The sequence below is a fragment of the Sceloporus occidentalis genome, unplaced genomic scaffold (assembly GCF_023333645.1).
Source record: "Sceloporus occidentalis isolate IW3139 unplaced genomic scaffold, rSceOcc1.0.p SCAF_3, whole genome shotgun sequence".
Taxonomy (NCBI): Eukaryota; Metazoa; Chordata; class Lepidosauria; order Squamata; family Phrynosomatidae; genus Sceloporus; species Sceloporus occidentalis.
Window position 1 is genome coordinate 218,768,264 of NW_028316983.1, and position 25,631 is coordinate 218,793,894.

At 39.8% G+C, this 25,631-nt stretch overlaps 1 protein-coding gene across 5 annotated transcripts in view; it reads left to right on the forward strand.

Moving 5' to 3' along the window:
- Positions 1-15,417, forward strand: part of NDUFAF6 (NADH:ubiquinone oxidoreductase complex assembly factor 6) — a 39,703-nt gene extending 24,286 nt beyond the window's left edge. For all 5 annotated transcript variants that reach the window (XM_089517661.1, XM_089517665.1, XM_089517663.1 and 2 more), the window contains 6 exons: positions 721-777; positions 2,982-3,084; positions 4,129-4,262; positions 6,557-6,658; positions 14,875-14,931; positions 15,273-15,417. In XM_089517661.1, coding sequence (XP_089373787.1) covers positions 721-777; positions 2,982-3,084; positions 4,129-4,262; positions 6,557-6,658; positions 14,875-14,931; positions 15,273-15,401 — 582 coding nt within the window. In that variant the 3' untranslated portion in view covers positions 15,402-15,417. The remainder of the gene's footprint in view (positions 1-720; positions 778-2,981; positions 3,085-4,128; positions 4,263-6,556; positions 6,659-14,874; positions 14,932-15,272) is intronic.
- The last annotated feature ends 10,214 nt before the right edge of the window (positions 15,418-25,631 follow it).

Sequence of the window (25,631 nt, forward strand, 5' to 3'; positions counted from 1 at the left end):
AAAGGGCTTTTTCTGTGGTGGCCCCGCAGTCTTGGAACGCTCTCCCTGAGGAGCTCCGCTTAGCCCCCTCCCTGGAGTCATTTAAGAGAAACCTTAAGACTCATTTATTTCGTCAAGCCTTCCCTCACATGTCCTGACTGTTTTGCTCCTGCACACTATTTATTGTATTTTTATATTGTTTTATTATTTTGATTGATTAATGATGGATTTTAATGATATATAGTAGTATACGATTTTTTTTTATGAAGGACTTTAGCTGTTAATTTTGATTTTTAAACTCTGATTTTTATTGTATTATATTTGTAACCTGTATCGTATTGCATCTTATTCTGTTTGTAAACCGCCGTGATCATAGGAACGGCGGTATATAAATAAAATTTCAATCAATCAATCAAGAAGCTCAGGTGGGTAGGCCCGCCAGAAGGATAGCAGCTACTTTCTTTCAGTTAAGTCTACGAAAGGTCATGCTACCAGCTTCTTTCTTTCAGTTATTCTCAAAGGTATTACAAGATCCCTTTGCATGCTGATTTTACAGATTAACATGGCCATGTCTTTGAATTCTGCAAGGGAAATAATAAAATATACAAAGAAATTATGATCATTTAACAAGAATTACAGATCTTTTCTCCGTAATGTCTTGTGCATTTCCTGGCGTAACTGTATCTTGATTTAGTTCTTCACTGTTTTCTAAATGATGAAATTGTGTTCACCCACTTCTAGGCAGTCAAGCGACAAAACTTGAACAAAAGGTGGCTTATGAAGATTATTGATGAAAGGGTGAGTTTTGCTTTAAAAACCTAGCAACTTGATTTTGTTTTTACTTAATTTTTAAAAATCAGGATACTCTGTTAATGTTGATCTTTTATTTTAAGAGCAAAGACCAGAATCACTTTGTATACTGTCTGATGAGGCTCATCACTGGATCATGGAGGAGGCAATTCTACCCCATAGTCCCCATGTCCTTGCAAATGGATACTGTCTTCTCTGCTTACTACTTCCCTCCAGCCTTCAGTGCCACTCAGAATAGTAATCTGGAGTATTTAGTAGGTCTCCATATCAAATATGGAAAGCGCAAGAAGTTGGCATGGTGAGAACCCTCCTCCAAGATCTGCTGATGGGCTTTCTTCTGTCAGTGCCAATAGTAATTGGATCCTGGTCTGTGTTCTTGAAATTGGAAGATAAAGATCAGCCTTCATACAGGTATGCAGCTTTGTTTCTCCCCCAGAAACCCTTGGAAACTGCTGAGATCTGTGTGGTGACCTAAAGATTTCTAATAAGGAACTCTGGGTATTTGCATAGTATTATAAAACGTCAGATTCCTTTGGAGGAGCCATGGCAGATAAATTACGATATTGATTCACATTTTCACATCCATCCTGTAATCCTTCTGTACTACTTTTTCTTATGTAAAATTATTGTTTTGTTGTTCCTGAATGTCACTGTGGTGACTCCTTGTACAGAATATTTCTGAAAGGCCTAAAAGCATTCACAGTGATGGTTATTGTCCCTTGTATATTTAACTTCTATAAAACAGAGAGATATTTGATAGAGATTTACCTATTGAGATTTCATCATTCTACATAGTTGCAGATGAAGAAATTCAATCTTCCTCTGCATGTAGCCACCCTTTTGCTCATAATCAAACTAGGCAGTGGTTTGATATATATATAGGCAGAGGTGTTTTCTCAAGCGGAGAGGTCTGTTTGTTGTAGCATGTGATTTTTATCACATTATGTACTGTATTGTTTATATGGTATGCTTTGTTTTGTATTTGGACATTGGAAGATAAACACAAGCTTAATTAAGGAATTTGCAAAGGCGGGTATCTTTCAGGAAATCCCAGTGTGCGGAAGAAAGATTTTATTGTAGAGAACATGTTTTGCTCTTACTGTAATGGTGGGCAAAGAGCAGCTTGTGAGTTCCTCCTGGCCCCCAGGGCCCACTGTGCCTCCCCTTCAAGTTTACATTTGTCTTTTTAAAACTTGCTCATGTGCCTGTAGGGAAAATTTTGCCACATTTTGAGGGCCTCAACCTGATCTGAACTTGGGAGAGGGGTGCTTTTTCCAAATCTGATCACTTTGTAGTTTGGGGGAAATGCCACTCCTGAGACAAGGGAAACCTCAAATTGTGGCCAACTGCTTTGTTAGTGACTACAGAACACAAGGGCGCTTTTTAGACCCCCAAACTTGTTATTAAAAGTAAGGGGATAGGTGTGGGGAAGTACATTCTTCCCAGTCCTGACAGAAGGCTTATATAAGAACCCTGGTGGTGCAGTAGTTAAATGCCTGTACTGCAGCCACTCACTCAAAACCATAAGGTTGCGAGTTCAAGACCAGCAAAAGGGCTCAAGCTTGATTCAGGCTTACATCTTTCCAAGGAGGTCGCTAAAATGAGTACCCAGACTGTTGGGGGCAAATTAGCTTACAGTTGTAAACCGCTTAGACACTGTTTAGGCAGTATGAAGCGGTATATAAATGAAGCTTGTTTGTTATATAGTGGACCTTTTCCATCTGCAGTGAGGGCCCTGCAGATGGCAAAATATATGGATAGTTTTGTTCAGTGTTGGCAAAATGCACACAGATGTATCAGCATGCCTGCATGCAGTGCCATCACTGAATAATATGAGGTGTGCCCATGGATTGCCAGCCTGCCAATACAGAGGGTCCACTGCAACACCGAAATCTAAAGTGATTGCCCTCATCTAATCCCCCCTCACCGCACCACCTTTGCCTGGCATTCTCCTCTTTCTGAAAAAGAAACTCTTTAAGTTGGGAAACAACCCCATGTAGGTACTAGACAGGTCAGTAGGTGATCTCTGCTTGATGGAAAGCCAATGAAAGTCTTCAATTATACAGATGATGCATAGGTGAGTGGGTACTTGTGAACACAGACCCTCTCTTAACCACCTTTATGTTGAGTTGTTTTTGATATAGGCAGATCATTCAAATAATGAAGCCTTTTCTCTGTATTCAAACTTTTAGGAAAAAAATCTGGATGATAGAGGATATCGGGATATCAGTGAACTTGAAGCATATGCTGAAAACACACAGAGTGTCCTCCTTTATCTCACTCTGGAAACACTTGGTGGGTGTATGTTTGGAACTTGGCTTTCTGTGATAGATATACACAAGTCGAAGTTTCTGAATTCAGTTACCGATATGTGACTGCAATTTTTCATAACAGTGCAGTTACAGTATTAGCAGTTGTGATACAAATGGGAGCTTGAAACAGGCATGAGCTGTTGGCTCAGATCTACTAGTGTACCCCAGTGATTTCAAGTAGATAATCAGTGATTTTTGGCACATAGGTATTTTTTAAAGAACAATAGCAACAAGGAATAGTCTTTTTTAAAAAAAACTCTTTATCAAAATTTGGTAGCTGGAACTTGGGGATCCAACGAGGACTATAACCTTATTGTAAAAACAGTGTTAGAATCCCATGTCTGCAATAATACATGCTGCATAGCATGTAGTCTTAATCTGAAACAGTTTAACAAACATGTGAAATCAAAGTATTCTTTAATGTTGCTTGTGTTTTAAATAATTCTTTGGAGCATTGATTATGTTTACTTGGACGTAAATCCCCAATGGAGTTGGTTGGATGTGGATTCTAGTACGTACACTTAGGATTTAATCCATAAACCTAGGCATAGCTGAACTTGAATAGTCTTCCAGCTAGGCTATTCCAAAGATTGCATTGTCTCATACAGACCAGCCTGGGTTGGTCAATAACTATTGGAGGCATATCTGGTGGGAACGTGAGAGAGGTCCTGTTCTAGTGGCTGCTTTTGGATTTTCTGCCAAGGAAGGGCAGGGTTGCTCTCTCTCTGTTGTCTTTCTGTTGGCCAGCAAAAGCCTTTTTATTCTGACAGTTATGTGAACTGGTCTGTGACTGAATGGAACCTAACCATTTGGGTGTTGGCTTTTTTAAAAAATTAGTTTCATGGTTGTATTTTTGTGTTCTTTGTTCTGCTGTTGTGTTTTAATCAAGATTTTGTTTTTAATCTGTATTTTATTGTCTGTGCCTTTGTGATAAGAAAAGGTGTGTGTGTGTGTGTGTGTGTGTTAAACTTCATTTTAAAAAATAAATAATCATAGTTTGTTGGAATGTATGTTTTTGTGAGCATAGGTGTGAAGGACATCCATGCAGACCACGCAGCCAGTCACATTGGGAAGGCACAAGGCATAGTAACCTGCTTAAGAGCTACTCCGTACCATGCTAGCAGAGGGAGGATCTTTCTGCCCATGGACATATGTATGCTGGTAAGGCAATATAACTGGGATCTAACACCAAGGCTTGGAAAGGTTACTTTTTTGTATCGCACCTTCCAGAATTCCCAGACCATTCTGACTGGGGATTCTGGGAGCAGTAGTCTAAAAGTTACTTTCTCAAGCTCTGTTCAACTCAAAATAGTTTTCAGTGGGGTTGCTGAGCAGTGTTTGTTTCCATTATCATTCATTCATTGAAAAAGCTTATCTTGGCTGTGTAGGTTGGCCACATGTTCACAGTAAGATAAAGAAGAAGGAAATGCGAACCTAGTATTCAGAAGAAATTTTATTTGTTGTATTTTGTGACAGGTACATTACTGATACATGTGGTCAAGTGGCTGCAAGGGATGTGATTGTGTGTTGAAGGGGAAGGAAAATCTATGTGGAATAGTCAGTATGCTTTCTCTAAAATCATAGATGAAGTTCTCTACTAATGTAACAAATCCTATCTAGACATACATATTCATCAGTTTTATTGCCTGTTAAAGACAGGTGAATGTATGTAAAATATACTCAGGGCCAGCCTTCCATTAAATTATGAGGAAGCTGCTGCAAGTAGCAGGCACGGAGTGTAGGGAGCAGCCATGAGATGTTGGAGGACAGAGTTATGGGTTTTATGTCACCTAGCATATGCCCATAAGCTAGTCTGTCATCCTTAGGTGTAGGGAACCACACTATTCTGTCACCAGTTTTGAAGACAGATTCAACTGCATGTCAGATCAGCTTCTGTATCAGGAACTGTAGTGGTGCTGATAAGAATGTATCATCTTATTTTGTCATGTAGCAGAATATCCTACAATGGACCTGAGGATTTCCAACAATGCAATATTTTCATATTGCTTCCAACATTATACTTCACAGTGGAACATATCAATTGGAAGATGAATGGATGTCCTAAAAAGCCCTAAATGACCAATAGACATATGTCTCAACATCCCCTAAATTAGTAGTCACAGCTTCTTTGATAACAAAGGACAATAAAAGAACCTGGAAACATTTACTTTTGTTGGACTACAATTCCCAAAGCTATAATACAGAATTATAATCCAGAAAAGTAACTTTGTCAGACTCTAGGCCAGGGGTAGGCAACCTTTTTGAGCCGGGGGCCGGGTTGCTGTCCCTCAGACAACTGGGGTGCCGAAGCGAAAAAATAAATAATTAAAAAAAATTAGAAATTAAATATATAAATAAACCAGGACAAATGTAGGATAAAATTTTCAAATGGAGGACTTTTTTAAAAAAAAAAATGGAGGACACGCGAAAAAAATTACTGATTTTCTAAAAAATGTTAATATAAATACATGTTTCTGAGGCTTCTATAGACAATTGCCCCCCAAAGGCCCCGGCAGGACCGGGCTGGGGCCGGTCCCAAGGCCTCGCCGGGCCGCATCTGGCCCGCGGGCCACAGGTTGCCTACCCCTGCTCTAGGCTATATGCAGCCTCCAGATTTAGAGGCAGTGTGCCTCTGAATGCCATCCTGTGAGGTGGGAAACAGGATGCTGTATGAGTTGAATTTTTGGTTTATCCTAGCTGGGCTGTTCTTACCTTTTAAAATTCTGACATGCACATAGCAGCACTTCTTACATTTTATGTTGATGCAGAATAGTATCACATACTGTTTGTTGTCTTTTTCTGATTAGTATACAATGCACCCACGTCATACGTGGGCACCTTTTACGCAGCTTCCAGCTTATGCTGGAAGCCCCATGCCATTTAATGAATGGCACATGTGCCCGCAACGCTCACGCCGCCATGCTGTTGCGTGCATGAGCCTCATTATCCTCAATAGGACTTGAGCATAGGTGGAATTTGCCTTATGCAGCAGGGTCCAGAATGGATCCCTGCATAAGGCAAGGGACCGCTGTATTGTGGAATATTTCTTGAAGGAGTATGAACAACCTTTAATGAAGAATAAAGTGCAGGGCTTGAAGAAGTTATTTTGTTGAACTACAATTCCCAGAATCCGTTCAGGAATACAACTCTGTATTTATTGCTAGCAGCCATGTCAGTGAGGAGGTTCTGGCAGATGCATCTGAAAAATAAATTGAAAAATTACTTCCTTGATTTCTGAAGTATAGGTTCCTGAGATTGCACCATGCCAAATTAAAGGTTGAAAAGTAGCATGTTAAATGTTAAAAATGCAAATTCAAAAGTATTCAATAATAACAGTATGCTTGCAATATGCCTTTAGGATAGCAGTTTAACCTCCTCCTACTTGACTTGCTAGAACTGTTTTTAACTTGTCTGTGTTGCTTTGTCTCTCCACCCCATTCTTCTGGCTATGTTAGCATGGCGTTTCACAGGAAGATTTCATAAGACGTAAACAGGAGAAGAAAATGCAAGATGTCATATACGACATTGCCAGTCAAGCACATGTTCATCTAGAACACGTGAGTTTCAAGCTTTTGCTGAAATCTCTTTAATGGTCTTTTTGTAAATGTTGTTCCTTGATGCAGTAAAATGGCCACCTTGATCAGGCTATAATGCACCTTGTCTCTTTAGTAATAGACATGATACAGTTTTTTGTGGGTTGTTCAGGCTATAAGGCCATGTTCTAGAAGAGATTATTCTTGATGTTTGGCCAGCAGCTGTGGCTGGCATCTTTAGAGAATGTTAGCATGGAAGAGAGTGGGATATATATACTGTTGGTTGAGAGGAAGTGATACACGTTAATCTATGTATTGTTCTGTTATTGAATGGCAAGACCTCAGGGTATCTATTTAATTAATGATCCATTGTCTGCCGGGAACCCCCCCCCCCCTCACCCTGGGTGGTTTTCCTTTGCATTTGCTGGGTCTTGATTTTGGTGTTTTTCAGGACTGGTAGCCAAACTTTGTTTACTTTCAGGGTTTCTTATTTCCTGTTGAAGTTGTCCAAGTGTTTATATATTTTAATGACTTCCATGTGCCTTCTGACCTGGTAGTTGTTGGCATGGTCCAGAATTTCAGTTATTTCAAACAGCGTTATATGCCACTACCTTGGAGTGTAGTGGAGTCTCCTTCCTTAGAGATCTTTAAACAGAGGCTGGATGGCCATCTGTCGGGGATGCTTTGATTTGGATTTCCTGCATGGCAGAGGGTTGGACTGGATGGCCCTTGCGGTCTCTTCCAACTCTATGATTCTATCATTCTATCATTCTGTGTTCTGCTACTGCTGATTTTTCTGGTTGACCCAGTCTGCAGTGTCTCTTGTGTTCCTTGATTCATGTTTGAACACTGTGTTTGGTGGTCCCTATGTGGACAGCTGTATGCGGTAAACTCCTGCGGCCCTGAGAGGGTCTCACCTGTTTAAATGATCCTGGACATAAAATGCTGCTTGAAAACACTAAAATTCTGGACCATGCCAACAACTACAAGGTCAGAATGCACAGGGAAGCCATTGAAATCCATAAACACCTGGACAACTTCAACAGGAAAGTTAAAACCTGGTTTGGCTACTAGTCCTGAAAAACACCAAAATCAAGATCCAGCAAATGCAAAGGAGAACCACCCAGCGTGAGAGGGTTTCCCAGTAGACAGTGGATCATTAATTAAATGGACACCCTGAAGCCTTGCCATTCAACAACAGAACAATACACAGATTAACATGTATCACTTCCTCTCAACCAACAGTAGATATACCCCACTCTCTTTCATGCCAGCATTCTCTGAAGATGCCAGCCACAGCTGCTGGCGAAATGTTAGGAATAAACTCTTCTAGAACACAGACTCATAGCCTGAAAAAAACACAAAAAACTATGGATGCCAGCCATGAAATCCTTCGACTTCACATTAAACATGATATACATTAATTGTTGGCTACTACTTCAAATCCATGGGTCTGTTTAGTACCGTTCCTGTATTCTGCCTAGGCTGAACGTGAAAAGCATTTTTGGTGCTTTGACTGTGATTACAAGAGAGAAGCAGTTGATTCTGGAAGTGGAAATGAGAATGAAAAATTTCCAGAGGGATGGCGATCAAACTAGACATGACAATAAGCTTCAATTCTATACTCTGCTTCCTGAAGTAAACTCTGTTCAGTTCAGTAGGACTGACTTTTGTGTAGGTGTGTAGAGAATTATGCTCTAAACGTGCCTGTGCATTTATAATGCATGTTTTTTTTTTAGCACAAGTAGCAGCTGCTTGGGAAATGAAGCTCCTGGTCTATGTTGAGTTTGCAGCCAGTGGAATTTAACTCTTTCCTCCCTACTGTTATGCTGATGAAAATTACTTTTTTGAAAATGTTCATTGCTTTTAAATGAAATCTCCCATTGACACCTGTGGTGGATTTCTTTCTGGTAAATGTAAACAGCTTCAAAGATGCAATTAGCATGTTATGAGAATAGGTGGGATATACATTTTAAAAAATACTTTTAACTTGGTCCTAACAAAGAAACTATGGTGTGGGACAGTCCGCCAAGAAATGGCGGTCTGCCGGTGCCCATTTTTGCTCCTCAAGGACGGCACAGACCCTAAATGGCACACCGTCACTGCGGAGCAAAAAGAACCCGGAATTTCTGGGTTCTTTGTGTGATACTGCAGTGACATCGAGAGTGCGCCATTGGCGCACTCGTGACGTAAGAAATGCGTGGTGCTGTGCGAACACCGCACACCACCATTGTTACCTTGCTAATGTGTAGTAGGGTTGTGGGGCGTGTGGTCGCTCTGCCTCCAGGCAGCCCTACTACGTGTCCAGGCCAGTGCAAAGCGCCGGTCTGGAACAAGCCTAAGTCTCTGCCCAGGAAAATACTCCCAAGGAAATCATAACTGCTTGGGCATTTGGTAGCTTTCAAGTTGTAAGAGTGAGTTGAGTAGAAACAGCATTTCATAAATAGTATTTCATAAATGAAGAAGAGTGCCACAGTTACCAGTGAAATTGTCTGTTCCCAAACACATTGTATGATTATAGGATTGGATGGGCAACTATCAGAAGTCTGGGGGCCACACATTCCCCTCGCACCAAATTTTGTTTGAATAAAAACTACCTTCATGTATGCTCCTAGAGATTGGGGAAAAATTTGTCATGTTCTTGCATCCCTAATAACCACTAAAGGGGCCAAAATTAACTTCTGGTTTTGAAAAGGGATGCCCCTGGGCTTCAGACAGTCCAAAATGAGGCAAAAAATAAGAAAAATAAAAAAAATAGCAGAAATGCCCCGTAACATAGAAGAATCTCTGTGTGTGTGTGCGCGTGTGCGTGTGTTTGGGCGGGCCCTTGTGGGCATATAAATTATGTTGGGGAGCCACATGTAGTATGAAAGCAGCACTTTCACTGCTCTTTTCTAGGATAAGCTATTTATCCTCTAGATTACTGCAGCTCTACAAAAGTAGAACACAGACATGCTAATTGGATTGATGAACATTGGCCTACTGAACCTTCAAGATTTAATACCAGATGTACCTAACCCTAGGGCTTTCAAAATGCAATCCTCTTTCCCTGAGCAGTAGATGCACACTTCTAAATTGATAGCGAACAATTGTCAAAGGCCTCTGGGGAATGGCAATCCATGGTCCAACCAGAAAAAGCAATTGCTTGGACACATGATAGGCTGGCCTACATATGTATATTATTTCAAGATGTTTTGCATGAATGTTAAGGGCCAGTAATGATGTTATTCATACACCTTGAAGTTTTGTGACTTTATCTGGGCATGCAATCTTCCTACCAATGTAGACTGAAGCTACTTTGTGTCGTTGTGTTCATGATTACTGTGTCCAGTTCAGTACATGGTGGCCATATTTCTGATGATGAACCTTTGCATACTTAGCTAGACTAGTCCCCAGACATGCAATTCACCTCTTCAGCTGTACTGGAATCCTTACATGCTTGGTCGAGTCTGCTAGATCTTATGCTCCATTGAGACTCTGAGAATAGCATCCTTCTGCTCCCAGTGATGTCACAGAATGGAGGATATTACCCATATTTTTTGAGGAACCATTCTTAAGTTAGCTGCTTTAATTTTTGAGAAAAGACAGCTGTCGGGCTCCAGTCTAGGATATACTGCTGGTCCAGATCATAGTCCCATGTCAGCAGCATTTTGAAAATTACCCGATGCTTGGATTGGAATTCAGAGACATAGCTGTGTTAGTCTAGAATATCAGTATGCAAAAAATGACCTTGTAGCACCTTTGAGGCTAATTGTGTGAAAGTGTTACAAGATTTTGTAGGCTTTGTCTAAGTAGACCAAGTTTAGGAAAGCTTATGCTACAACCTCTTTTACACAGTTAGTTTCAGAGGTGCTACAAGATTCTTTTGTATATCTGTCCTTGGATGTTCTTTGAAGTTTGCAGTAAACAAAAACTTCAAGGCAAATGGCAACAAAAAGAGGAAGATTTGATAAGGAAACTGATGCAGGGCCCCAACCTGTAAAGTGACCTTAGGCCGATTGTGTTTTTCTTCAAGGTAAAGTAACTAGCTTGAGCCTGCTTTTTAGAAAATGTGGATTATTATTGCATGTACCCTTGCCCTAATTAAAGGAATTTTTCAGAGAAACTGTCCTGAAATTTGTTTTAAACAGCTGGTGCTATCTGTACCCAACTTGGCTGGTATTTTGCGTTTAGGATACTTTTTCACAAGTTTTGTGTTGCATATATGAAAGGAACTGGCTTTCTTGTGTCCCTCACCTTGTCGACTGTACTGCTAGCCAAAACACAGAGTGACACACAGGCAACTAGAAGGACACAAAACAATAGAACAAAAAGGAATGGGCTATATAAGTGGTACTCTAATTCTGACATATCCTCAATTGCTTGGCAGAGCCATATCCATATTCTTTTCTTTTGTTGCCAGGCCCTATCCTGTTGTTGCTGTATAGGGCCTTTATGCAGGCTTAGCTGTTACTTTTGATTGTATGCCCATTGTCTACCCTTGCAAGCTGCTCGGTTGCTGATTCCCTGTTGGATGAAATTGTTTTTCAGAATATGTTAATGAATTGGTGCCTTTCCTTGAGGTTTTATCCTCATCTAGAAGGTAAAACATACGTATTTTAAATGAGCCAATGAAAAGAGGTGAACTTCATAGGGCCAGTTCAGGGTTTTGGTAAACTGTATCACACAGGCAGGACTATGTCTGTAATACCTTGAATGAACAAAGCATTATTTTTGTTGTTATTTTAAGTAACCGTTGTGTGCCTTCAAGACATTTCCAACTTATAGCAACCCTAAGGCAAACCTATCATGGGGGTTTCCTACCAAGATTTGTTTAGGAGTGGTTTGTCATTGCCTTCCCCTGAGGCTGAGAGTGTGTGACGTGCCCAAGGTCACCCAGTGGTTTTCATGGCCAAGCAGGGAAATGAACCCTGGTCCCCAGAGTTACAGTCCAGTGCCCAAACCACTACACCACATTGGCTCTTTGACTTAATATATTAAAACTACATTAAAATAGATGGGTGACTGTGAAGCTTGAAGTAAGTTGCTTCTCATTCATGGCCAGCAGAGGGCAAAATAAGCCTTTTCTAATAAGGTTCAGATTTGATTGCCAATCCTTAAATTTCTAAAGCTGTCCTGGTAAACCTTGGAATTTCTGATAATAACCTAACTTAGATTTCCCTCTTCCAGCTTTGGTATTAGGTTTAAAAGGCATGACATCAAGGAGTCTAGGAGGTGTAGTCCAAGAAAATAACTTTTATGAGAAATGGTGTAAAGTTGAAGGCTTTCATGGCCGGCATCCATAGTTTTTTGTGGGTTATTTGGGCTATGTAGCCATGTTCTAGAAGAGTTTCTTCCTGACATTTCGCCAGCATCTGTGGCTGGCATCTTCAGAGAATGCTTGCCTGGAAAAAGTTGGGTATATATATACTGTGTGAGCCTGGGAATGCAGGAGTGATTTGCATGTGCATTGTTCTGTTGCTGATGGCAGGCCTCAGGCTGGGAGGCTAATGCAAAAGAGGATTAGTGTCTGCTAATTGGTGATCATTATCTGCTGGGAAAGCCCCTGACTCTGATTGATTTCCCATTTGCATTTGCTGAGTCCTCGTTTTGCTATTCTTCAGGACTGGTAGCCAATTTTTGTTCACTTTAAGGGTTTCTTCTTTCCAGTTGAAATTATCCAGATGTTTGTGGATTTCAATGGCTTCCCTGTGCATCCTGACATGGTAGTGGTTGGCATGGTCCAGAATTTCAGTGTTTTCAAACAGTATTTTATGCCCAGGATGGTTTGTGGCATGTTCTGCTACCGCTGATTTTTCTGCCTGGCCCAGTCTGCAGCCAAGGACCAGAGAGACCCTCTCACAGCTGCAGGAGTTTATCGCATACCATGCAGCTGCGGACAAGTCTACATAGGGACCACCAAACGCAGTGTGCAAACAAGAATCAAGGAACACGAGAAACACTGCAGACTGGGCCAGCCAGAAAATTCAGCAGTAACAGAACATGCCACAAACCATCCTGGGCATAAAATACTGTTTGAAAACACTGAAATTCTGGACCATGCCAACCACTACCATGTCAGGATGCACAGGGAAGCCATTGAAATCCACAAACATCTGGATAATTTCAACTGGAAAGAAGAAACCCTTAAAGTGAACAAAATTTGGCTACCAGTCCTGAAGAATAGCAAAATGAGGACTCAGCAAATGCAAATGGGAAACCACTCAGAGTCAAGGACTTTCCCAGCAGATAATGATCACCAATTAGCAGACACTAATCCTCTTTTGCATTAGCCTCCCAGCCTGAGGCCTGCCATCAGCAACAGACCAATACACATGCAAATCACTCCTGCATTCCCAGGCTCACACAGTGTGTGTGTGTGTGTGCGCGCACACACACACACACTCACACACACATATACACCCAACTGTTTCCAGGCAAGCATTCTCTGAAGATGCCAGCCACAGATTCTGGTGAAATGTCAGGAAGAAACTCTTCTAGAACATGGCCACATAGCCCGAAAAACCCACAAAAAACTAGAAATGGTGTAGATTCCATATTTCTTACATATGCCTTCAGAGCTCTCCATGTCATGTCCCTCTTTACATCACTACCCTTGTATCTCACGTGACCTCTCGCTTTTCTTGTTTTAGCACCATCAACTGTCCAGAGGCACTTTTTTTCTTTTTCTTTTTTGCTGCCATTATTAATGATTATTAATGGCCAGAATCGTGTTGGGCAATTATATGTAACCTGCAGTTATGCATTTGCAATTGCTATGCATTCACGATCCCTATGCAGCCCCTACTTTAGGGGCTATGTAGGGACTGTGAAAGTCCCCTAAACCCCACTTACTAGTAAGCAACCACTGCAATAGAGAGGGGTCTGTTTCCCTGTTGCTCAGTAAGCAGCTGCTTGATGTTCCCACCACCCTCTTACATAAACAATCTCTGGCACAAGGGGGATTTGCAAGTTATTCCTACCCATTGCACCAAAACTTGCTCATGGGAGGGGGTGGGAATATCAGGCAGGTTCTCGATCAACGGGGGAACAGCACCCTGTGGCTGCTTACTGGTAAGTGTGGTTTTGGTTCCAAAGAATTCACTATGCAGCAATGTAATTACAGTAATATGTACTACACAGTGTTCATATAGGACTCAGGCTGCTGCCATTATTACTATTAGTATTCTACCTTTCTCCCAGCAAAGCTCAAATAACTGCCCTTTTACACTTGCTACTTTTCTCCTTGGAGACGTTCCCCACAAACACCTGTGTGATGCTGCCTTCTATTCTTCCATATATGATGCTGTCTTCCACTCTTTCATTGCATCTCTTCTCAACTAAAATACACATTTGTACTGTTACCCTTGCCCTCCTGCTGCCATCCCCTTACATTGCCTTTTCCTGTGCCTAATTTTAGACACTAAGCTCCTTGGGGCAGGGACTTGTCCTTTTGGTGACCATTTAAAAATAACAATCATGACTCACTAGCTTTGAGCTTCCAGCTTTTAATGCTCCTACTATAACAACACTTACACCCTGCGCAGGAATTTTGAGAAGCCAAGGAAGTCACAGATCCACTCTGTGTCCTTGGCAAATTAAGGGGTGTTTTTTAAGAAGAAAGATAAGGAAAGTAATCTTTTATTATGTTTGTGTTCTAAAGAATAACAACACTTATACTTCAATCTGTGCAGGCAGATGTGGACACAACACTTGGCTGTTGGTCTCTCTATCTGTTTTTCTGCCTTATCTTTCTCACCTTCGGCCCCCACACTACTGACAAGCTAATTCATGCATATTCCTAAATGAGAGTTAGAATGGCCTTTTCTACATGACCAGGAGAGAAATATCAGTGTAGTTATACAAAGAGAGCTAATGATCTACCATGAGTAGGCAACTTCAAAGGGTCAAGCTGTTTAGGAATCAATTGAATGGAATTTCTTCATCAGCTAAGGATTTGTCACTTTTACTGGCCTGTAGCTGGTTATTCCTGTGGGATGCACTGGAATGGTTCTTGACTAGGGAGACACATTTGCTTTTCTGGCTCAGATGTGATATCAGCTTTGTCACTTACGTTGTTGTGAGCAAATGTTCACCCAGGGGCTTTATCTTCTGCTAAATTTTTAAAATGACGAAGAGTATATATGTCTTTTGATGATGTATGAAGGATGAAGTAGGTACGTGGCACAATGCTTACTTATGCTAGGTATGCTCATGTATTCCTTGAAATTTGAACATACTTTCTGACCTTCTTTCTCCAGGCTAGGTCCTTCAGGAAGAGCGTTCCACCTAAAGCATTTCCTGCCTTTCTCTGTACAGTAAGTAGGCCTGCTGCATTTTTTTACCCTGTAAAAATAGCTTAGATTGGCAGCAAAGCGTTGAGAGCACGTGAACTCTGTAAATACTTAATTAAAGACTAGCAAGTGGCTTACAAACTAGAGAGTGCTCCTTTCTGACAAATTTACCCTTGTAAAATTCAGAATTTCTGTTTTTAGATTTGTGTTCATTTTACTACTGCTTTTGACAGCATGACATCTTAATGTCTATTAATATTGTCTGGTTCTGATCCCTGTGAATTGATATTTCATCTGTAGCTGCTTCTTAATACCTCCTTGGCATATCACTGTAATAAAACAAGAAAATTTTCCTTCTTTTCCAGGTTGCTATTGAGGATTATTTAAATCAAATACAAAAAGTTGACTTCAATATATTTCATCCAAGTTTGCATCAGAAGAACACTTTACTACCTTTGCATTTATATATTAGATCATGGAAGAAAACTTATTAAATTATATTTAACATGAGATTCTTGCTGATGATGCAATTTTTTTATCTCATTACTCCTGCCAGTTGCTTTGAATGGCATACATGGGCTTCTCTTATCACCCCTCCATTCTTACGTCATAGTCCTCACATTCTTGTTTGAAGTACCGTAGAGTGACTGACCCATGTCACAGGGAAAATTTCTCATTTAGGGCAGGATTTGAACCCATATCTTCCCCTCCAGATAACAGCACCATGCATTTACTTCACACTGGCTCAAGATGCAGGTTGGAGCTCAAGATACTGGCATTAGGTGGTGGTGGTGGGTGCATCTTAGTGGAGGGCGTGGAGTTCTTTTCTGTTGCAATTACTATGGTTATGTTTCTTGCACATCATTTAACATTTGAGACATGGAGCTGCTGGCTTCTCTCAAACATCTGGGATATATGTATGAAGCAAATTGTGGTCATGGAGCAGCATGTGGCCCCTGAGGCTGTTTTTTGTGTGTGTGTGGGGGGAGGGTCCCAGCTCCTTGAGTCTCCAGATTACAATTCTCTGGCTAAAGGGCAGATTGTCTCAAAGTTAATCCACACTTTTAAATCTGTTTAAAGACTCCTTGCATCTGTTTTTAAAAATCAGTGGACAGTTTTTGTCTTGGGTTGTGGTTTGTGGCTCCTGGAGGGCTCAGTGGCAGAAAATTGGCTCCTCGACTCGAGTTGCCCACCCGTAATTTACCACATTGATATTCTTCTTTTCCTTTGGAAAATTGAAGGTAACAGTAGGTTAAAACAAACAAATAATTGTATTACAAAACCTGAGAAGAGCAGAATAAAAGCAATGGAAAGAGGCAAGTGGTTGTTAAAACAATTGACTATTCCAACAGAAAAACAATGGATATAAAGGAAACCTGAGGAGGAGGTGGAAGGATGAAGAACTGGTGCAACTGCAGTAACTTTCATGTAGGAAGCAGAAACAACAATGCTCATGTTGATATCCTGCAATTTGAACCAATTAATTATAAGTCAGGGTATTGTTGGTATGAAATAAAATGCTTTTCCATATAAGGTTATAATTAATGATGGAATTACACGTGGGACTTGTGTTAAAGTACGTGAGACTTGTGTTGAAGTACTAATGAATGCATTTAAGGAATCTGCATTGTCTTGTGATGTTACTGCAAATGTGAACTGTCAATTTGAGAAGGGGGCATTGTACACTTAAAAAAATTACTACATATTTATCTTGCCTTCAAAACAATTCAAAGGGTTCATGGTAGTCTCTTATCCAGGCAGTGACCAGATCTGCATAGTTTTGCCAAGGTATCAGGTGACTTTAGATTAGGGAGGGACACTGTTTGCAATTCTTTTTAAGTTCTAGCCAACATAACCAGTGACGGGATGATCAGTGTTGGAGTCCAATATCTGGAGAGGACCATAAGTTGCAAGCCTCTGCTTTAGACCATCTTCCAGGTCATTATCTATTTGCAGCTTGCAGTGCTGCAGAAATATGGGTAGGAAGTAACAATTCTCTTTTCTTCAGCAAACTGTATGAGCTGACTGTGAGTTGAGTCAATTTCACACAACATTGTCATTTCTTATGTAGAAATGATCAAGCTACCAATAGTGGATGGGGGTTTTGCTATGGGAGAAAGAGGAGTTGCTGCTGTGGAGTACGGGTTGAGTTTCCCTTTATCTGGAATGCTCCAAAAAATACTTCATGAGTGACTGAGACATTTGCTTTCTGATGGTTCAGTGTACACACACTTGTTTTGTGCACAAAATTATCAAAAATATTGTATAATGTTGTGTAATATTATATAATGTTACCTTCAGGCTATGTGTATAAAGTTCATAGGAAACATGAATAAATTTTGTATTTACACATGGGTCCCATCTCCAAGATACTCATTATGTATGTATATGCAAATACAGGTATTCCCAAATCCAAAGAAAATTCAATATCCAAAACATTTCTGCTCCCAAGCATTTCAGATAAGGGATGCTCAACCTGTACAGCCAGAAGGAAAGTTCCAAATGTTTAGAACGGCTTAATTCTATAAAGTGCAGTCCCTTTAAGCCTTTACTTTTACTGTTCTATGTACTGTGTTTTGCAGTCATACTTGTCTTGTTGGATGAATTTCACCGTGCAGCCTCTCCACCACTACTACCACAAACTTAATCAGGATTAATCTCCATAGCTGCTTTGTTGTGTAACAGCATCCTGGGCTTTTAGTGTGCTACGTAACAGGTTTCATCTAAGAGGAAGATCCTTTTTCCCCATTTCAGTCAGAGGGTCTATTACTGCATTAACGGAAATTTGAAAGTACAAAAATAATTCCTTAATGGGAAAATCTTTACAGGCTGTGCTTTGGAAACTGAGGTTTTGTTTAGAAGGCACACACATATTTCAGGAAAGTGGCAGCTCACTGTTGAATGATTCATATCTTACTGGAGTGGCTTATTCCAGGAGTTCCTTTCTGCTCTGCACAGTTTGGAACGTGGCAATCCTCGCCAGGTCTGATGTCTTGTTGGGGTATAGTGGGACTGGTCTCAGATTTGAGCCCCCATATTAAAAAACAGAACATACACTGAAAATACTGGCAATGCAGTCTTAGGCTTGTTTCACTGACTCCTGCTGTTAGAGGGATTTGCTCCCCAGTGTATAGGATTGCAACCTTGGCCTTTTTACCCAATAAGGCCTGGTTTCCATTAAAAGTGGCTCTGGTGTTTACATGTTGAAGACTATAAAGATTTTGATTCAGGGCTCGTTTTTCCCCCCTAGCAACAACCCTGTTTCCTTTAACTTCAGCAATGAACTAAAGGATCATATAACAATACACACCCTATCACATCTGTGGTCGTTCTTGGCACTTGCTGTATTATGCTAAGAAAAGATACCTTTTCTCCCCTCTATCCTGCAGCCTTGGTGTTCCATGATCATACAACCAAAACTTGGGCTGACACAAGTTACAGCTGTTAAATGTGCAAATAAGAGCAAAGTAGATCAAATGTGCTGCTTCTGTGTGATGCTCTGCTAGTCTGAAAAGAAAGAGAAGGTATTCCAAAGGATACGATGGCATTCTGTGTGGGTACATTTAGTCTTGTTGAGAGGACTTTGCTAACCAGAGAGAACTCTTCAGTCTCAGTAATAACTTTAGCAGTATCAGGACAAACAAATACTTCTAGCCTGTTCACTTTTTTCAAATGCTTTCAATTCTTGCTGGTGGTGCAGCTTTTTCTAAACAAGGGGTGGATTGCCAAAACCTTAAGTGTACTAGAAAGTAATCTTTCATTCCTTCTCTACATTTTGAAAAAGCAGAGTTCAAACAGTATTTGATATTTTCACTGCTGATAGGTCAGGATAAAGTTTAAGCATTGGGTTAGGACATTGGGAGACCAGGGTTCGAATCCTGTCTTGGCCATGGAAACCCACTGAGTGACCTTGTCCAAGCCACATTTTCTCAGCCACAGGGATGGCAGTGACAAAACCTTTGAAGAAACTTGCCAAGAATACCCCACAATAGGTTCGCCTCAGGGTTGCCATAAGTTGGAAACAACTTGAAGGCAAACAACAACAATAATTAAAGGCGGGAGACAGACCGTCCAAAAAGGGCGGTCTGCCACCACCTCCTTTTCCGCCGGTGGGAAGCCGCAGCAGAAAAAGAACCTGCAAAAAGCGGGTTCTTTTTTCGTTGCACTTGCGACGCCTGAGTGAGCAAATGGCACACTTGTGATGTCACAGGTGCGACACAATGTGCTGATGCTATGCATCCGTCACGTAATGGCGGCGCCCATGTAGACAGGGCACTGCCATTTTTACACCGCTGCGACATGCTAGGGTTGCAGGGCTTGCGGTGGCACCACACTTGTGCAACCCTAGCATGAATCCAGGCCGGCGTAAAGCGCCGGTCTGGATAACACCAAAATTTGACAAATAGTAATCTATAATGCCGAAAACAACATACTTTTTTTAAAAAATTCATGAGCACTTGTCCATGATCAGTTGCACTTGGTATTGTAGTTTGTACTGATGAATGCATAGAATCATAGAGTTAGAAGAGAGCACAAGGGCATCCAGTCCAATCTCCTGCTGTGCAGGAATACATGTTGCAGTTTTAATTACAACTAAATCAGGCCAACTGTTCTTTTAAAAAAATAATAATAATAACAACCCTAATTGTTTCCTACAAAACATTAAAGTACAGGTTAAAACCTATGCCATTTAAATTAATGGTTGAATGAGTGTTGACACTGTAAAACAACATACAAAAAATGTATAGGATAAGTGTTCACAAAACAGTAGCTCCAATATCTTGACTTGAGAGACTGCTGTTATCAGGTAAAATATTAGACCAGCCTTTTAAGTTAAAATGGGGGTGAGAGATGAGATTGGAATATGTTTACTATTTGTCCATCTTTTTCTTTTTGGTTCTTCTCTTGCTGCTATTAGCTTACAGGAGCAGGGACCATGACTCAGTGGCAAAATACATGGCTCATCCACTGGGATCTCTGGTGAAAGGATGATGATATATGAAATATGTTCCCTGCTTGAGAACCTGGAGTGATTCTCTAAATAGGTTGGGCTATAACTACCATCCACTGCAGAAAGTCACAGCTCCAATCGATCCTCAGATTGGTTTGATGGAGACTCCCCCATTGCCTCCTCCAGTTTGGAATGTAGGTGATTACAACTCCCATGTGGCTGGATCTGAATGTTATAATCGAACACATCCAGAGGGCACTTGTTTAGGGATGGCTGCTTTTGGAGCCAAGGTTGTTGTTGCGCATCAGAATTGCATGGAAGGAAAAATGGATGGATAGTGTGAGTTTGCCAAATTTAGCATCCTTCATTCACATCCTTTACTGTCTCCTTTTTAAAAACAAAAAAGCTTTCCCTTTGAACACAAAAACAAGCAAAGAGAACTGGCAGGAGTGAGTTGTCTTGTTGATACAACCCACCTTGAATTCAAGATCTGACCTACTTGAGGCTCACAACTTCTCAGTTACAGATTAGAGCTGGAAGAGGCCATCTGATGCTTTGCTATCAGCTTTTCCTCCAGTGCTGTAAGTTAATGCCATCTTTTTATGAGATTGACGGATAGTCAGCATGCTGGATGCAAAATAGGATTCCCTTATGCTCTTTAAAAATATACAACTAGGCAAATGTCATCTTGGTGAAGCTAGTTTTAAAGTTATTGGAATAGGAAACAACAGGAACTAGATGCCATCTGTCTGACATTGCTTAATTAAGTTACATGATTGCTCAAAATAAGCTGTAAATAAATTGCAATGTTGGGAGGCAGGAGGTAGAAATTTGACCAGGAACTGTGAAGAAATTCTGATTCCTCAATCCACTTAATAGGTTTCATGTTTTAAATGTTGCTATGGATTAGCTTTGTGAGAACATTGCTAGATAGAGTTAGCGTCAGGCTGGGGCAGTTTTGTTTTTAGGCAAAGGATGTTGCTTTGACTACCACTGCTAGAAGAATAGTTCTGTGTAATGTGGAACTAAAGGATGCTTTGATGGCACGCAAAAAGCGCACTGTGTTATTTGGACTGAAGTTTATTCAGAGTTTTGGTAAGAAGCAAAACGTTTAACATTCATAAAGAAAATAAACTGCATTTTCAAAAATTAAAAAGAAACACTGGCATGCAGCAGTTTGAACACGTATGTTGGTATAAAAAATTCTTATATTGCTTGCCCATGAGACCTGCATTATGGCCAATTCTTTAGCATCTCGTAGGAGACAGGGGTTTCGAGATGCTGTAGCTCAGTGGTAGTCCCAGAACTTAATATCTTGGCTGCACTGGGGTTGTTTTGTATAGGGGATTCTGGGACTCCAACTGATTTTTTCCTTTCAAATTCCAGATAGAGTGCAATATTTTCCATGCGTAAAGGTCACATTTTGCATCTTCAGAGGAATGGAAAATATCCCTGCATGAAACTTTGGACAGCTGCCTCTACCCACTGTAGACTAGATTGGGAAGCACTGAGATCAAGAGGCAGAATGTCACCCTATTTGCACTTCCCTGACCTTGACAGACCACACCAGGCTGAATAACAACACCAAAGACGACGACATCATCATCATCATCATCATCATCATCATCATCATCATCATCATCATCTTTTATTATTATTTCCTGCTCCCCCCCAAAAAAAATTGAGATTCAAAGCACCTCACAATTTAAAAGAACAATACAATTAAAACATACAAAAAGAAAGCATTATAATAGAATTAAACTGGTTTACAATATTGAAACCAGTCATTTGCTACAAGAATAAAATACAATAAAAAACAATCCTATTAAAACAATACAGCACCTCCTAGACCATTCCTTAAAAACTTTCTGTTTTAAAAGCCTGTCTAAGCCTGATTAGTATCCAAGATCAGATGGGATCTGGTACATTTAGAATCTTTAGGCAACAAGTTATATATAGCTATAAAAGAAAAGGGAAGAGAGTTTCTCTTGTGATGTAAGAAATATGATGGTGTAAGTGAGATATGAGAGAGAGAGAGAGTGTGCGCAATAGTGTACATGCTCAGATATGACCCAGTAAACAGGATATGAGTTCAAAGAGTTGTGTAAGTTTGTAGCCATGCAAGATCATGTTGTCCAGAGTGTCGTAGGTTCATGTGCCAAAATTTAGATGAATTTTGGGGTAGCCATCTCACACTTTATTTCTTTCCTCTTGTGTTATCTTGGAAGTCCTAGTATTCAATCAAAGCTGGGAAAATTGTCAGGATCATTTTTATCCAACCTTTCCCCCAAGATTGGACACTAGGTGGCTTACAAATTAAAATGATTACAATATAATTTTAAAAAACATACAAAATGTCAATATTAAAACAGACCTGAACTATTAACCATGCTAAAATAATTTTTAAAAATCCTCTTTCAAAATTTACAAAGTTGGTTAAAAAGGACATTTTAAAATAATACAGCACCCTCTTACAGCCGTTTAAAAGATTAAACTCTAAAAATCTGACTGAATAAAAGTTCCTTTTGGAAGAGAAATCCCAGCATCCTCTAGTCAGCATGGCCATAGTGGCTTTAGTGTCAGACAAAGGACTTTGGGAGGTCTGCATTTGAATCTCCACTCTGATGGAAACTCACTAGGTGATCTTGGACAAGTCATACACTCAGCCTCAGAGGAAGGCAATGGCAAATTGAACAAATCTTGACAAAAAAACCTCAATGATAGGGTTGCCTTAGGGTCGCCATAAGTCAGAAATGACTTGAAGGCACACAACAACAAAAAAGAACAATGCTAAGCCAATAGCAGTGTTGGCTGAGAGATTCAGAAAGTTGCAGTCTGAAAAAGGAAACTTTCCAGTCTCCATCAATAACCCCCGGATAGAGGAGTGGTGTCTCAGTTCCTAAGACCATTGGAAACGTGTTTTCGGATGGTCTTAGGCGACCCCTGTGAAAGGGTTGTTCGAGTGACACTAACCAGAAGAGACCTCTGAGAATTTCAAGGAGAAATATTTCCTGTCCTATCAAGAGATGTTTTGGACAGAGACCTTCTTCATGAAAATGCAGTCTAGAACTAACCTACAACCCTTCCATCCAAAGAAATGGTGTTGGTCATTCTACTCCATCCCAGATAAATATCCCACCTCTTACCAGAGTTGTATGTTGAAATCTCAGTAATAGTATTCACATAGCATGCAACAAGCAAGAATATTTCTTAGCTTATTCATGAACTCATCAACCTCAGACTGATGAACACAATTTCCCCTTCTGTTCAAGTGAATCAGTCTACATACTCCATCTTAATTTCCTCTGGCAACATTCCCATCTTTCATATTCCTCTTGTTTTTACTTTGTAGTACCACATAGGCAAATCTGTCCCTTTCTGTTTTCTCTTTTGGCAATATTTATGATAACATGTTGTTTGAGAATAAAAATATTGGATTATACTCAACACAATATTGGTGGGATTTGAATATCCACAATACTGATTACATATTAGTGTCAGTACTAGGAAGCCAGAGATCCTCTTCAGACAAATTCATTATTCCAAATTTGTTTTTTCTGTTGTTCAACTGCTTTTTGTGCCTTCCTTCCTTTTACAATGCAGCATGAGCAACTCATGTTTTGGAAATACAAATCCAAGCCTCTTATAGTACACAGATTAGAGGCACACAGTTCTGCTGAACACAGCGGTATACTTCAAATAGCTTAGTAATTGTGATTTTCATTGAGCTTTTCCTCTCTTGAATCTGTTATATTTTCAACACATTATTTCTTTGCAACAGGGCTGTATAACAAGTTCAAGCCAAGAATTCCAAAGTTGGGGTAAGATGGTTGGAAATACAAATCCAAGCTTCTGCATATAGAGTGTAATATGTACCAATTTTGACATTTTCCTACTAGTCATGTTATCTCATGTGAAGGTATCATGCTAGAAGCTGAAAGTGCTGGGTAAGACAAAGGTGCTTGAAATCTGTCCCATGTTTCTGTCCTTCTCCCCTTCCTCAATACTCAGATTGTCTGTTAAGCCCACCCTCTGCTCTGTTGGCGCTATTGCTGAATGCCAGGTTGATCCACAATAAAAGAAATATCATATAAATGATGTGATTATAGGTGATGGAGCTGCCCTGCTGTGTGTTCCTGAGATCTGGATGTATGAGCTGGGTGGAGGTGGAACTATCCCAGCTTTATCTACTCAGTACCAGCTTAGGTTGGAGAGCTGGAACTGGAGTTGTTCTCATCCATAAGGATGCCACCCCTCTCACAAGGAAATCCATTCACGTCTGAAACTATGTAAAGCTAAGTGGGTTACATATGAAGATTTACTGGAAAACAATCAGGGTGAGATTTAATTGAAAACACAAGAATAACTATTAGCTATGAGATACAACTGTACTTGGTTTATATACCAACAAATTAGAGAAAGATTTATTATGGATAAAAAGTGTACATATATTGGAGAAGTAGATTCAGATTTGGAGAATATTGTTAAGTCAGAGGACAACCATAAAATACGTAAATATTATAAAGCATTACTGAAATTAGATATGGAAGATTTGGTTAAACCCCAAATGGTAAAATGGCCCCAGAATATTAGAAAGAATATAAATTTGGAACAGTAGGAAAAAACATGGACAAAAAGAATAAAATATACTTTAAGTTGCAATGTGAGAGAAAATGTTTACAAAATGCAGTACAGATGGCATTTAACACCATATAAATTGGCAAAGGTGAATAAAAAATGGAATAACCTGTGTTGGAAATGTGAAAAAGAAACGGGCACATTCTACCATTTATGGTAAGAATGTAGAAATGCAAAAAATTACTGGAGTAGAATTTATGAAACAATAGAAGAAATATTGAATATAAAATTAAGTAAAGATCCTAAAAAATATTTGTTATGTATTAATGAAGAAGTGGAAATAGAGAGAAAGCATGGAAGATTAATGTTTTATATGTCAAGTATGCATCAAAATGGAAAGAAAAAACAACTCCAGATTTAAAAGACTGGATATTCAAATTGACTGACTTCATGGAAATAGATAAATTAACACAAATTTTGCAAAAGAAATCTATAGAAAAACTCAAAAAGGACTGGAATCCTTTGATTTGTTACTTAGAAAACAAGTGGAGACAAAACTGGAAAAATGGTCTGGACTAATAAAATCTGTAAAATGTATAGAAGCATAGGATTGAAAAACACCAATTTACAAATATGATTTTATGAAGGTTTGGTTACAATTATGTGGAATAATTCTCTTTACATTTGATAATTTACAGGGAGAAAAATTTATGCAATAATTAATCAGGTAAACTGGAAAAGTAAGGAAGTTCTGTTTGAAATGTCTAGGGTTTTTTTTACTGTTTAGAATAGGAATTTATGTTTAGTTAGGTTGTATGTTTTGTATTGTTGTACGTGTGTTGTGTATGTTATGATTTTATGTTTTATAATAAAAAATAATTAAAAATTAAAAAAGGAAATCCATTCACACTAAAATCAATTTGAGTTTTTAACATTGTTCTGGGCCAAAGAGAATAGGTGTTTTGCTGACGTACTGTCATCAACCCATCCCCAGGAAGGTAGTCTTTCTGCGTGAACTTGACAAGGGGAAGAAACCTAGAAATGTAGTTTTGGGGATATCTGTGTTGTCCTGAGGGGGCTTGGTTGGGATTCATGGCTACCATGACAGCTGTGGAGCCCTTGTACTAATTCATGTAGCAGCATGACATTTTTTGGCTCTGCTTTTTGTTACTGCATGGAGAAAATATGATTTTGT